This window comes from Lepeophtheirus salmonis, chromosome 5 (genome assembly GCF_016086655.4).
Source record: "Lepeophtheirus salmonis chromosome 5, UVic_Lsal_1.4, whole genome shotgun sequence".
Taxonomy (NCBI): Eukaryota; Metazoa; Arthropoda; class Copepoda; order Siphonostomatoida; family Caligidae; genus Lepeophtheirus; species Lepeophtheirus salmonis.
In genome coordinates, this window is record NC_052135.2 from 40,762,563 (window position 1) to 40,777,921 (window position 15,359).

General features: G+C 32.1%; 2 protein-coding genes across 2 annotated transcripts; one reads left to right on the forward strand and one right to left on the reverse strand.

The window, feature by feature from the left end:
- Positions 1-10,120: 10,120 nt before the first annotated feature.
- On the reverse strand, positions 10,121-11,645 carry LOC121118391 (uncharacterized). Its single transcript, XM_040712970.2, has 2 exons — positions 11,227-11,645; positions 10,121-11,145 (listed from the first exon to the last, which is right to left on the reverse strand). Exons 1-2 carry the CDS (start codon positions 11,521-11,523, stop codon positions 10,177-10,179), a joined length of 1,266 nt encoding a protein of 421 aa, XP_040568904.1. The 5' UTR covers positions 11,524-11,645; the 3' UTR covers positions 10,121-10,176.
- A 210-nt stretch (positions 11,646-11,855) lies between these two features.
- LOC121118392 (transmembrane protein 164) lies at positions 11,856-14,507 on the forward strand. Its single transcript, XM_040712971.2, has 2 exons — positions 11,856-12,235; positions 13,257-14,507. Exons 1-2 carry the CDS (start codon positions 11,856-11,858, stop codon positions 13,669-13,671), a joined length of 795 nt encoding a protein of 264 aa, XP_040568905.1. The 3' UTR covers positions 13,672-14,507.
- Positions 14,508-15,359: the final 852 nt, after the last annotated feature.

Consider the following 15,359-nt stretch of genomic DNA (forward strand, 5'->3'; position numbering starts at 1 on the left):
TTTATGCATAAAAAATAACTATTGATCCGTTATCATAAAATATGCATTATTGTTGTTAGAATGAAGATAAAAATGTGGTATGTGGTATAAAAAGGAAATATCTGGGTACAGGCCTTTGATTACAGGGGAAGGGGGATGATTCCCCCCTTCCCTTGACTAAAATTGTCTTGTCAAATTTATCACGTAGACAAACTTTTTTCAATTATTAATTGTAATAACAACAACCGATTCTTCCTCTAGTAATCCTAAAATGCTATTTTTATGTACGATTTGCCTTTCTCTACAAATAAGATTAGGATCAGTTTGATATTTTTAACTGTCAAGTTTTGTGTGGGATAAATAGGACATGGTAAAAATCATAAAATGGAAATAAAATTAAAAATAGGGAGTTAAATTTTTCAAAATTTAAACTTTTACTAAATAAAAACAAGGTTCGAAAAATAAATATTAATCAATCTCTTCCGAGAGTGGATACTTTGCCAAAAACCTTATTACTGAAAGCCATTTTGCCGAATGCTATTTTGCTTAATCAAACTCCTTGCCGAACGGACACTTTGAGGAAAATATTTGACGATGATTCATGCTGCAACACTATGTTATTATGATTCCCATTCATGTTAAACTCATTTTAAAAGATAAATAATTTAATTATTTGCCACGAATTTTAATGATTAAGTGTTGATTAATTAATAGTTGATTTATTTCTTTTATAACGATGCTTCAACAGTTGGCTCAAACCACTATTAGAAAAAAAATCATAACAACTGTCTTATAATTAATTAAACAAATAAATTGGAATGAGAAAGAATATTTAAAGAAGAGAAGAAGTCAATAAATCAATCAATGATTGAGATTCAATGGACAATACGAATGAATCAATCCTTTATATCGAATATGTTAGACTCCTATGTATCTGGTCAAATCCTGATTGACACTCCTCTATCCTAAGGTTGTCTCTGACCTTATAATGTTCAAGATGTGTTTGTCATTTGAGGCGTCTAATAGATAATTACATACTATTGCAACATCAAAGATATGGTTATATTTATTTCCACAATATGTATTTTCGTCAAAGTCACCGTTAAGCAAAATGACCTTTAGTAAAGTGGCTTTGAGCAATAAGGTTTTCGTCATAGTCTCCTAGAACCAATTATATAATACCAAATCCCTCACACCTTTCTTTAAATTATTGATCAGGAAACAAAAAAATAACCATATTCAACTTATGTACATTTTAAAAAATGGGTTGAAAATCCGGTGGTAGTTACTTGATTCTTCCCAATTATGAGGTCTTCATCGAAAATAATAGAGGATTGTTCAACAATGGTATCAGTGTTATTTACTAATATTAATTTACAAACAAAGTGACAGCTGGTAACGCCATCTCGCGGTAAAAATACAACTCCCTGAATAATGATTTTATTCAATAGAAGTATATGTAGAGGGCGCTATGAAAATTCTTCTCTGCATGCACCATTTAAAAAATAACTCGTTTAAACAATAAGCTACAGACTGTAACACCACTATGCAGATAATATATTTTTTTAGTTTGCTATTGCCATAGCAAAATCAACTTTCAGAACACTAGTAAAAGCCATAGTAGTAAAAAATATGATAAATTAAAAATGATGTAACACTTTGTATTATAAAACTATTTACCGAATATGTTTTAGGCCATTTGTTCTTACAATTTTTAGAACACAAATATTTCTACTACTAAATAGAGAATAGTTCAAAAGGTGGGAAATTGACATAACTAGCTGGCTACTCGATTATGTATTTGGAGATAAATTAAGTTTACGATTATCCAAAATATTAAAAAGGTAATTATTCCTTATTTTTAAATTGGGTTTTATTACATATAAAAAAAATCAGCTTAACTCACAAAAAACCCGGAAATTATAATGGATTTAAAGAAATATTTGGCTACTCCGGACAGGACGTAAAAAGATGCTACACCACAGAAAAGATAACGATGGGACACTCCAGTGTGTATCTAATTTACTATTTATTAGCATGGCTATACTGTATTAAAAAAATTCATTTGGGCCTTACATCCTCAGCATATCTATGACTTATGTATATATTATATGTAAAGGTATTAGTTATCATGAATTAATAATAATAATTTGTAAGGAAACAAGGAGGGAGGGAGGGGTGAGTGTTTGGGGATACTCCTCTAAATTATGTGAAAACTTTTCCCCATAAAGAACACAGAAAAAGAATAAAAATAAATTGACTTCATGAAAGAAGAAGATAGTGAAAAAATATATTTATATTTTTTTTCTGTCAGAATGAAGAAAAAAGTAAGTTTCCTCTCTCTCTCCCTGTCTAACCCGTAAACTAACAAAAAAATAAAAAGACTTCTGTATACAATCTTTTTTGATCGGATTATATATTAAAGTTTTTATCTTTGTTATATATACTCCTTCAGTATTTTTTTTTTTTTTCTAACTTCTTCCTTCCTTCTTTGGAAGAAGAATGTAGTAGTACTATTATTTGTAAGTTTATTTGTTTGAACATTTAATCTTTGATATAGTCATTGTAATTTATTTTTATAAATAAACTTGTATACTTTTCAAAATGATAAATACAAATAAACAAAAACAAAATATACTGAAAATGAAAAAAAAACTATCCTTCTCTCATTTAACGGAATGCTTACTCTATATTATGTAGTTAAAGACTTGATTTAATACGGGCTTACCTTTACTGTATCTCGCAACCTCTCTTCCGAAAAGAACCCCCAAAAAAAAAAAAAAAAAAAAAATCAGTTCGTAGTTAATTATGGGACAATTAATAAATAATAATTGTTAGGGATTGTTCACAGCTTAACAAGAACGAATTCGAATTCCCCCAATCAACGTTCAGAACATATATAGGAGGAAAAGAAGTGAAATATTGATAGCTGCAAACCAAATACGGTTTAAATTTTTTTGTTAGGGAGCGCGTCGTTACCTTTATACTATCATGCAACCTTTCACCCGATAAGAAACATCTCAAAAAAGACCCAAAATCAGTTGGTTATTAGTCATTGCTTCCTAAATATGGAATTATTATTCAATAATTGTAGGAAATTGTATACAGCTTTTAAAAAATATAATTCAACCAATCAATGTTCAGAATACTGATTAGAAGAAAAGAAGCAGAAATATGGACAGCTGAAAACAAAATACATTGTATATATTTGTTTTAGTGAGGTCAGATCCCTATAAGTAGATTTATCACCGGACTATCCGCATTGACGATAGCTGACTTCCTCAAGTGTTTGAGTTACGGCCCAAAACATTCAAAATTTAATACTATATTTTAGGTGACGAACTCTACAAAGGCAATATATTTTGTTAAAATACACCAAGTATGCCCTCTTGTCGTGTGCCGTGGATTACATGAATCGTTCTTGAGCTGAGGGGATGACACTTTTTTCATTTCCAAGGTATACATTTCTTGGAAGGCAATGGGTCCTAAAAATGAAGTGAAATCTTTAGAAACCACAATATAATTATCGATTGTGCTCTGAACATTTTGAAGAAATAAGAAATTCCAACTCTCAAGCCATTCCAACATTGTTTAAACATCTAAAACCTAAAGTTCCAAGGTTTACCAAAAACTAAAACAAACCCATTTTCATTCAGGAAAACAATACTATGCTAAGAAAATTAGATAATTAAGGAAATCTCAAGCAACTTTTTTATTTCGAATTGCAGCTAAAAAAAAGATCTCCACAATTTCAGGATCATATATACTTTACTCCTTATTTGGAACCTCTTACTTCCGAAAATAGAAAAATAGACTTAGTGGACATGAATCTAATTTCATCAACAATAGAAGATGAAACTTCTTATAATGTTTTTTTTTTCTTCTTTTTTTTGTATTGGTTACTTTATCGTTAGAAAATAATAATTGGATGTTGTATTAAAGATATTTTCTCCTGAAGTAAAACATTTAAAGGAAATAAATACCAACATACAAATCCAACTTGGCGTCTATGAAGCAGAATTAAAGGAATTAAAGAAGTTGAAGGAGAAAAATATCAAAATTTGGGACGCAGAATCAATGTTTAAGTCTTTAAAAATGCGCCTCTCTTCGTTATTTAATTCAAATCATATAAAATTTTCAAGTTGCAAGTCTTCACATTCCAAAATCCACCTTTGTTCTAATAAAACCAGTGAGAATTTACTTCAGTAAAGATTCGTTGAGGAATTATATGTTGTCCAATTAATCTATTGTGCCAAGAACTATTTTTATTAATTTGCAAAAATAGAGGCTATATTCAAATCTTATGTAAATCAATTCAACAAAAATGAAAAAAATTGTAAACTCAATAACTGAAGTAGCAGTTCCATTAATTAAGTCGTCTATAAATGTCGCCAAATGTCATAAAATTTTATTTTCTAATGTGTCTAAGTATGTTAGTATAAGTATGCACATACATTTACGAATGCAAACTGCGATTATCAAAGAAAATAGAATAGCTTTATCTACTTTCGGAAGACGAAAAAGGTGTATGCGGAATTAAATAAGTTAAAGAAATTATTTTTAAAGTAATTATTCTATTTTTTCACAATAATTAAGGTCAATAAAATTATTTTTTAGTATTAATTATTGTATTAAGTTCTTTTTGGGCCATTTGATATCTGCCACAAGGGGCGCTAAAATCTCGTGACGTAACTCTTCTTATCGGGCTCTGTATGAGGTAATGCTTTGTCCAAGAAACTCTCATGAAATAGGCAACAATCCTTCAATGGGAATAAATAGCACAATAAATTCTAGTAGTAGGTTTAAAATAATTTACTACGCTATTTTCATGTCTTGTCTCGGGTCATTCTTAGGAATTTGATTAGTTGAAAAAAACGACAATTTTATTATCATCGCACTCTAAAAAATGCTCATCCCTAGTCATTTTTTGATTGGGGGTGTTTGAATGCGTGAAGATAATTTCCATAAGCGATTTCCCGTTTAATTATTATTCAACCGTCTTGTTGCCTCTTTCCTTAAGAGCATCTTTATTTATAGCAAGATCGGGCGCAAAGAAGAAGAAATAAGGTAGAGGACCGAACTTTATATGTTTTCAGGACTGGATCGAGACTGAACTGATCGGAACTGCAGTCTTCAGTCCTAAATAAGGACTGACACCAATACTGAGAAAGATGGAGGAAATGAAAAAGAAGTCGTGGAGTCATAAGATATACAAACGAATATCATACTACTCAGATATTAAAAATCCTATCAAGGTAATTATAAAAAGAAATATAAATGTACTATGTTACATATAAATAAAAGTACACGTATTAAATAAACATAATTATTAAAAGAAGAAGGGGGGAGGCGATCCATAGGGTCAAGAAGCGTAAATACCTTAGAGATTAGAGTAGTTAAACAATTTTTTAACTAAAAAAACTTATAGATGCAATTGTAAATTAATATATATATGACTAATGAAATGCAATGGATCAATCAAGGGAAAAAATGTGAATTTATTGTGAGCTTTCAGTGTTGCAAACGTTTCGAAAAAGTAAAAACACATGTTTTTCTGATAAATTAAAAATCATTTTTTGGTTAAACGTTTCAGATATATAAGAAAATTATTCATTTTGTATAATAAATATTAGCAAAATGTCAGTTAATTGAAAAAAAAAATCTCAATGTCAAACAAAAAACTCAAAAAAAAGGTTATTTCAGCATAAGTTTTGGAAAAAAATAAGGACAACATATAGAGTAATAAGATTTTTGTACCTATATTAAGGTAAGATATTTTTCACGTCACATAAATGATAAGCAATACTGCCCTACCATTGATTAAAGGAGTTGGAAGAATTAATGTAAAAATATGACGTAATAATAAGTTATAAAATATATTCATCTTATAACATAGGCACAAAATTTAATTAAATTTCGCCTTTCTGTACCACGTAATTGAAAGCATTCATAAGTAGAATAAGGAAGTTCTAATCCATGTGCGAAAAACTGCCCTGGAGAAAATTGCACGTTTTTTGATCAACCTTGATGATGAATAATAACACATTTTAAATTTGGTTAATATTATTTATGACAAATATCTAAACATATTTGTTTGTTCCATCCCCCCTGGGAGTACCTTCAAGTGTGCGTAATATTATTTCAATATTACATAGGAAGAGGAAGGAGGGATAATAAATAGCTTAGGGCCTCTTAAAATATGGTTGAATACTCTTGCCCCTTGGAATATTAAATACATAACAGGATTGGCCAGTGTACCGGGGCAGTGTCCAATACATCCAAGGAACCCCTCTAACACCACAAACTAATTCAATACCCTCCAGTTAGCTGTTGTCTCAGGGATAGTGTTTGATAGTTAAAAAGCATCACATACATCCAAGGAAACCCCTCTAATTTCAAAAAATAATTCCAAGCAATAGTTTTTGCGAGGACGTACTATAGGTTACCTCGAGGGTACCCCTGGATCCTTAAAAACCACCACAAAAGCATCACATAATCCAATGAACCCTTTAACTACCCCCGGACCAGTCCGAGGGCGGAGTGTATTCAACCATATTTTAATCAACCCTAAGCTATTTATCCCCCCTCTTAACCAATTCTCTCTATCCATTTCTTAGAGGATTTGATTAAATCTAAAAAATCACAAGGAAATTGTATTGGGATAATATTACTCACACATTTATATGAACTCCTTTTGGGGTTGGAACAAATAAATATGTTTAAATATTTGTCATAAATAATATTAAGCTAATTTATAATGTGTTATTATTCATAATGAAGTTAGAACAAAATACGGGTAATTTTCCCTATGAGAGTTTTCCTTGTACCGTTCTAATCACGTATTTAAAATGGATTTGAAGTTTTAATACTTAATACCAAAAAAAAAAAAATACCAATACTTATCAATTTTAAAAAATAGTGCTAAAATAGATTTCCCCTTAGATAGGATCAATGTATTTAAGTTTCATATATATTTTAGACCAGTCATTTAATTAATTCAACAGGGAAATAATCCTTAGGATTCCAAATCTAAACTTAGTGAACATCTATCAAATCTCTTCTTCAAACATTGAGCTTTTTTTTCTTTAAAAAACAATGCTAAAATAGATTTTTCAATAAGTTGGATCAATATAATTAAGTTTAGATATATTGAAGGTCAGTACCTAATAATCTACTAAAATGGGAATCTGGAATAGTCCTAAGGATAGAATGAATAAATACTATTGTTGGGTCGGAAAATCCTAGAACGGTCTGATATCGTTATTATTTCAACTAATTCTGTCTCTGTACTGGTCTTGCAGTAAAGGTTGGTCTACAAAAAATAAATTATATTGGATCGGTAGAAGACGTTTTAAAAAAAATAGTTAGAGTATTGAAAGGTAGTTTATCTTGGAAAACCCCTAATAACATATGACAATTTTTATAGTGAAATTAAAAAAAAAGACAGCAATATAACAGGTCAATTGAATTACCTCTTCATTCGACGAAAATTTCTTCCCAGCGAGCATTCTTTTGAGAACAGGAAATAGTTTCTGGGGGCCAGATCTGGAGAATACGGTGGATGAGGAAGCCATTCGAAGCCCAATTCATGGATTTTTGCTATCGTTTTCACTGACTTGTGACAAGGTGCATCTTGGTGAAGCAGCACTTTCTATTTCTTCAAAAGTGGCCGTTTTTCGGCAATATCGCCTTCCATACGATCCAATAACACTATGTAATAGTCGTTGTTGATGAACCATCCTTTTTCAAGGTAGTCAATGAAAATTATTCCATGGGCATCCCAAAATACAGACGCCATAACCTTGCCAGCCGACTGTTGCATTTTCCAACGCTTTGGAGCGGATTCATCGTGTGCAGTCCACTCGGATGACTGTTGATTGGACTTCGGAGTAAAATGATGGAGCCATGTTTCATCCATTGTCATATATCGACGCAAAAACTTGGGTTTATTACGATTGATCATCTTCAAACATTGCTCTGAATCGTCAACTCAATCTTCACTCAAAATGCTAAAATTCAGAAACTAATGATCCGATAGCGGTCAAATGTTTACATGCATCTTGTGAGGGTTAGCGCCACCGATCTATAAAATAACTGGATACTTGCAAAGAAAAGGAGAGTCAACCGTCAGCTGTCGTCAGCCATCTTAGGTACGTATAATTTGTATTTGAAGATATATAGGAGACTTCTCTCTCGCTTCGAACATTGGAGGCACAACGATATTTTCGAAGCTGTACAAGGCTTAAGATAAGGATAAGATTCAAGTTCTTCTCCTTGACCTTTTAATCCAAATTCGTTTATGTACTATGTCGTCTGTTAATGCCTATAATCGGAATCCTTTTTTTAGTTAAAGCACTCTTACACTTTCAACGTTCAGCATCTAAACTCACTTACATCATGCTCCGTGACCTTATCCTTCTCATTTATAACAAATTTTATACAATAAAGTCAGTGTTCTTTGAGAAGTCATGTTGCATCCGAACCAACAATAAACTAGACTCATTTTATTACAACAATCTTTGCTACTATTTATTTTTAGAAAGTACAAATATAATATACACATGATATTTAAGACCTTAGAATCATTGATTCTTAAAAAGAATCTGTTTCGAAATTCCATTGAATTTTTTTGAAAACTGAAAAATTTTGTCTAATGTCAAATTGACTAGAATTTATTCTTTAAATTCGAGAGCTTTATTGGCCTTCGATTTAAGAATATGAAAGGAAGACTGAGTAATACCCGGATCACTATCCCCATTCGAATGGTACTAAGACTATGTAGGCATAAGTTAAAAGGTCTTTCTTACATAACTACATGCTTTTGTCGAGTAGAATGGCAATGTCAAAGCAAATGCTCGGAGCTCAGGTGAGTAGCTACTGCGACTTTCCTTTATACCACTTCCGATTTGCATCCTTTTTAAAAGGTTTTTACGTACGTCAGATATTGTATCAAGAATGAGTAAAGCCTCTTCTGATTCTCTTGGACCTCAGGTTTTTCAGAACGTCAACCAAGTTTTCTAACTTCTTGGAGATTGTATTCCGTTGACATCTGTATTTTTTAGAACGGTCTGCAAGCTCGGAAATCATATTCATTTGCCATTCAAGCTTCTCCTTAATGACTTGAGCTGATGGGAGAGAATAAGGATGATTCAATTGCATATTTTCCGTAGCTTGAAAGGGGGAAGGATCTATCTCGAGTCCAGGAGATGGTTTGACCTTTTTTTAGGAGGTGAGGAGGACCTCCATGTAGGAGACTTGCGTTTTCGGAGAGTTCTTACAGCTTCTTCTTGAAGGCCAGGCGGGAGTGCTTCGAATAGAGTAGGAAGCGCATTTTTTTCTCACCCTTACAACGTCCAGAGTCCGATTGAAGGATTCCAGAGTAAAATGTTCCGAACAAATTCTCGAAAACTTTTTGGGAGTAAAGTCATCTCGCTTGAGATTCCTTACCCCTTGTCTGCACTTCTCTGGATCCTTGGTCGGAAAATGAAGATATGAAATTGAATTGCCAACAGCATACTTGGTTTTGCAACCAAATGCGACGCAAGACATGGTAATCCTCGAATTGTATACACCAATAATTTGCATTTATTAGTTTGCATTTGCAATCTTAATATCAATCAAGTCAATAAGGTAAGGTCTCCCACAGAACTGTCTGTCCAGAGGACCAATCAAAATTGGAGTCATTTAATTCATAATATAAAATTGTGAATTATTTGTTCTCTTACAATGTCATATGTTGCCCGTCATACGTAAGCAGGCTAGAATGATTCGTTTTCTTTGACAAATTAATCTTTAATTTTTATCAACAAATTATTCTGATAAATCCCTTGATGGTGCCACAAATTGAATTGACAATTTTATTTGAAAGGCCATATCAGGATCAATATAGGATCGCTTAAGCGAAATGAAAACTATAGTTAACATTCTACAGTATCTCAACTCATCCTAGAAATTTGAATACAAAAGCCTATAATTGACTCGAATATGTTTAGGAAATATTGGTATGTCTCTATGTATGAAGTAAAAAAAATACTTGGGATTTTCTCCTTTTCTCGACTTTGGTGCAAGATAGTTTTAATGTTGACGCACCACATTCATTATATTTTTTCCGTAATTTTAGATATAAAAATCATTTTAAAAGTTTGTTTTAAATATCTAGAGACAGAATGTATTTATTCATATTTTAACTAACAAGAATTAAATAATTTTAGGAGGTTTATAATCCTGGGCTACAGCTTGTTTAGGCTTAAGTTTGATTGGTTTATCAGATTTTCGAGGTAATTTCTTCCTCCACTCCAAAAGTTTTTCTTCTTTTAGTAAGTCCATCTTTTTAACATTATCAAAGAAGAAAAGTGTTTCTTCTTTTTCCTGTAGTAACTTCTTTTTTCTTTCAATCTCGTCTAATCGATGTTCTCGCATATAAGAATCGTACTGCTTCCTTAACTCATTCTCACGAACACTATCCCACTTTATATACAGTTCTTTCAATTTCAAATCGAAATGAAGAGATTCAAGATCCTGTACAATACATTGATCTAAATACTGAAAGATATCAAACTCTTCAAATTTTAAATTGGAAAAAATTTCATCTTCCAATAGCTCCTGTAGTCGTTTGGAAATACAACTAGACACAGGCCCACTTTCTGGAATGTTTTGACCTCTCAAAGCACAAGCTAGTACAATTAAAGAATTCTTCAAAATATCATCATTGGAGTTTTTACCCAAGAACATAAGCGTTTTCCCAACTATATCATCCCCTTTAATCAAGTCAAAATGATCATCATTGTAGACTGGATCCAAATATTCAACACGAATTTTAATTTCTTCTTCAGGCTCCTTTTTCTCTGAATACTGTATAGGATCCCATGGGATTGTTTTTTGATCGTTGATGTCCGTAAGTGCATATTTTAAGGCTCCGTATATAGCCATAGAGCGAGCAAGTGCAAATTCTTGATCGATCTCTTCTTGAAGCATAATATGACTAGCCACTTTTGCAGCACTTCGATAATTTTTGTCCACAAGAAAGGAGTCAAGAAGTAGAATCGTTGAATAGGGATCCAAAAAGAGTCCAAAATTTAAACGGTCATCTAACATCCTAAGTAGCTCCTCCGTCTTTCCTAAGGAAAGATAGGCTCGGACAACAGCATGATGCGTGGATGGAAGAGTCTGCTCAGTGTTAGGAAAACAAAATTCAATTTCATTATTAACAATTAAATATTAAAATCAAATGCCGGCTTTATATCACACCTTAAATGACTGAGGTGTCCTCCGGAAACGATGAAGTAAATCCTCTAAGGGATCACATTGAGTCACAGAAGTCACAGCATTTGCAAAAATATCCATATCGATGTGAGATCCTCTTTTCTCTCGATTGAATTTCCGATCCATCTCAAAGTAGAAGTCTTCCATTTTGATTTTTTCAAATATTTTGGAATTTAGTCGCTCATCCCAAAGTTTCTGAGCTTTGTGGGCCTCAGTCAAGTAAGTACAAACCCCCCATCTGGATTTAGGAACTGTGTTTCTGAGAATAATTACAGGAAGCATATTTAATAGTTTAAAGCATTGACGAAAGATTTTTTCTGAAGAATCGTCTGATTTCTGAATATCTGTATAGGAGAGGAGCACTCAAAGAAAATTGTTGACACATTGTTCACGCAACCTCTGAATAAGAATGACGTGTTGGATTGAGCTGAACAGTGAATTAAAGGAGCGACCACTATCTACTGACTACTGACTACTGAGTAAACTAGCGCCTAGCAGTGCCACTGCCAGTACATAGAAACGGACTCTTAGCAAGTGGAGGAGAACTCGGGTGCATCCATCGATTGGTAGAAGGAGGATGCGAATAGAGGAAGTTCCAAGTGGAAGAGGGAATCATGTCACTTAATGACCTATTCGTAGCTGGAGTTGACTTTCGTCTCTCAGGTAATGGGGGACCTGACTGCCTACAATTCAGTTCTAAGGAACGCCGTTGGACTGAGTCCGGCATTGGTGCTGGACTCTCCACTCTAGCTCTCATTTGGGGGTTTTCTTCTCTGGAGAATACACCCATAACATCCAAAAAGAAAAAATATGAGGATTCCCTCCTAAGACCCCTTCTCCTAGCTGCATCCAGCTTCGTGTTTGGGATGGAAGTGACCTATAAGTTGGCTTCCAACCAAGTGGTTTTCTGCTTTAATCCTTGTCATCTCCTCCTTCTACTTCAAATCATTTTGTTGGCATTACCTCCTTCCAAAATCACGACGGGTCTTTACAGGTTATTCCTTCTCCTATTTACATACTTAGTCTAAGTTAGTGGATTGAAGGAAATCTCATGACTCACTTTTTACTTTACTTTACCTTAGCAACAACTATTTCTTCAAATAGATATTTAGACGCAAATTTGTATAACATATACACACAAGAAGTAACAAATTATGTATAGATTGAAAAGATATGGGAATCGAGTCTTGAATTTCGTGAGTTGTGATCCGACTTGGAGTTTCCTTATCAGTGACTAGAAAAGTGATTCAAGTCTCAAATAAAAGAAAAGAAAAAAACATTACGGATACAGATAAAAAATTATGTATAAATTGAAAAATAGGGTCAAAAGTTTTAAAACCCTTTCATAGCAACGGAATGCATATTTCATGGAAATCAAATTTCACAACGATTTGTGCATTCATTTCGAGAAATTTTTGCTCCAAAGTCACGACTCCCTTGTTTTTAGTAATTTTATTTCATTTGTTATTAAAAATCACTTTTTCTATATATTCACTGTGTCAATTTTATGTTAAAATAGTAGCACATATCTCGTTTCCAATATTAAAGGAAAATAATTACATTGCCACTAGATTTTTGATAATTAGTTATCTACTTATCAAGTCAGTAGGTATTATCTCATTTCTTGGGTCTTAAACTACTGTCGTACTCTGTATAATTCTACATTGTTCATTGAGCTATCCGAGCAATCGTCAATGATAATTAATAAAGTTTCATTTAGATTACTTTGATAACAGTATTTTAAATACATAATGGAATTGATTTAGTAACAAGGGACATTTGGAATAAGGCACATTGAATGTGATTCGTGACTTGTTTATATTGGCTGGTTAAAAGACCACCTTTAGCCACTCTAGACTTGACTCACACCTGCAAATTAATGACTTGTTACATCCCTGACAGATTCTCATATACATCTTTTCTATATATATATATATACATTGTTATGCCTTATTTTTATTGACATCAAATTCATCAATAATATTGATTAAAGTATCACTTTTATTTAATTATAGAATCCATTTATGTCTTCTACATGGACCCGTTATGGCTATACTCTTTCCTGTGACGAATACCCGCTTTTTATCTGGAGAAGTTTCCGTTTTCTGGCTTGAACATATTTTCCTTTTAATTAATCCAGTATATTTCATTCTCTCCGGTTCTTACACTACACCCAGCTCGTTGAAACAACGCCTTTCGTGGATAAGTATTTCTTATGGTACATGGGGCTGGTTTCATTATGCTCTCCTTCAACCCATTGGCATCTGGACTTTAGCCAACGTAAACTCTATTTTATGTCCGGCAATCTCAGATCCTTTTCACGGTCCCAACTACCGTACCCATGCTATTTGGCATCAATTTCTATTGACTTTAACATCGGGCCTATTATGCTTTTTAATGGATAAAAAATCATGTCGAAAAGTTGTATAAAAAAGTGTAAATCTTAAATACATGAAATTTTCCACTGGATGCATATACGTGAGCCAAGAGATAGTAGCCAATACGGTTTCGTCATTTATTATTATTAGAAGTTGTTCATTATACTGAACAGTCCACACACAAAATCTTCAAGCTATTATAGTTTTTGTTCTGTAAATAATATTATTGGATAGGCCCATATTTATTTCCATAGACATTTTAACTCTTCAGCAAGCAATTTTATGCATTTTATTATCAATAACAATACCCTCAAGTCATATACTGAGTACTTACAGATATCTAAATTTAAATTTTGGTAAATTTGAGACTATATTTTTGTAACATTAAAAAGAGAGGGGACGATTCTCTACTTACCAACCCAAAAAAATTATTATTTTGAATTTTCATTTATTGACAATCGATTTATATTAGATTTTTGTGAACTATTCAATTACTTAGCTTATTATAAGGAATGGAAAATACAATCCTGATTTTTATTAATGTTTTCAAGGTTCTGAATTTAAGAAAGTTATTTTATCATACGGTCTCTTTATACGTATAATCGGCAAGTATGTACTTATGCCCTCAAAGTAGTAATGATAATCATTAACCCTTAACTTATTTTTTTGATATTTCGTATTTAGTCGAAAGCCCGAGTCAGCACTACGTTGTTAGTAATCATTACTTTTATTTATTCAATAATTGTTTTTAAGACGAAACTAAGCTTATTTAATTATGTTGGGGAAAGATAAAATTATAAAACTTCATATTATTTAAATACTTTAGATTTTATTGTAGCACAAAGGTCAATAAATAAATTGAAAAGAAATATAGCCTATTATTATCAATCATACGAGTCTAATTATTGTTTTAATCAACTTTTTATTTGTAAGAAGAAGAATGATCTACAATATACTCTACTTGGAGGATGGATATATCTCGAGTTATAAGAGAACACAAGTTTTTAATGATCATATGAGCAATGTAGCTCACTGGATGCGTTCAAAGGAAAAATGAATCCCTTGAAATCAACGTGGTTAATTTCGATACCCAATCGCTCTTCAAAAAGGAAATTATATATATTAAGTAGTTGATTTTAATTTCCTAGGTCAGATGGATTCATTGAATACTTATGCCAAGGTAGTAGATAATATAATACACATTCACCTTTATATTAATCCATTTGAACCAATAGGGTGGATAAATATCTCGACAACTCAATAGATATTCACATACGTACAAGGTAAAACTATAAATTTCCTTGATCTAATCAATATGGAGACATTAAAAATTAAGAACTTTTTATATCGTGGACTGACTTATGGTTATGAGCTATTGGCGCTTTAAAGAATGAAGATATTCATAACGTAATTAAATTTTTGTTACGTTAATGTGATAAAAAAGAGAAATACTAGTTTTCACAGTATTCATCAAATATAGTTATGGGCTTCTTAATTAACATTATAAGACTCCAGTTCCACGCTATCAACTCCACCATTACGTTAACTACACTTATTGACTTCATAACTGATTGAAAAAGAGTCTCTAACCTCAATATTAGAGTACTAACTATTTACAAATATGAATCCTAGTTCAATTTTGAATTTCTCGAGAGAAATGAAATGGTCACCACGTTACTGAAAAATCATACGAAACACGTGTATTATAAGAACTAATCCCATTTATCTTTTTAAAAAAAC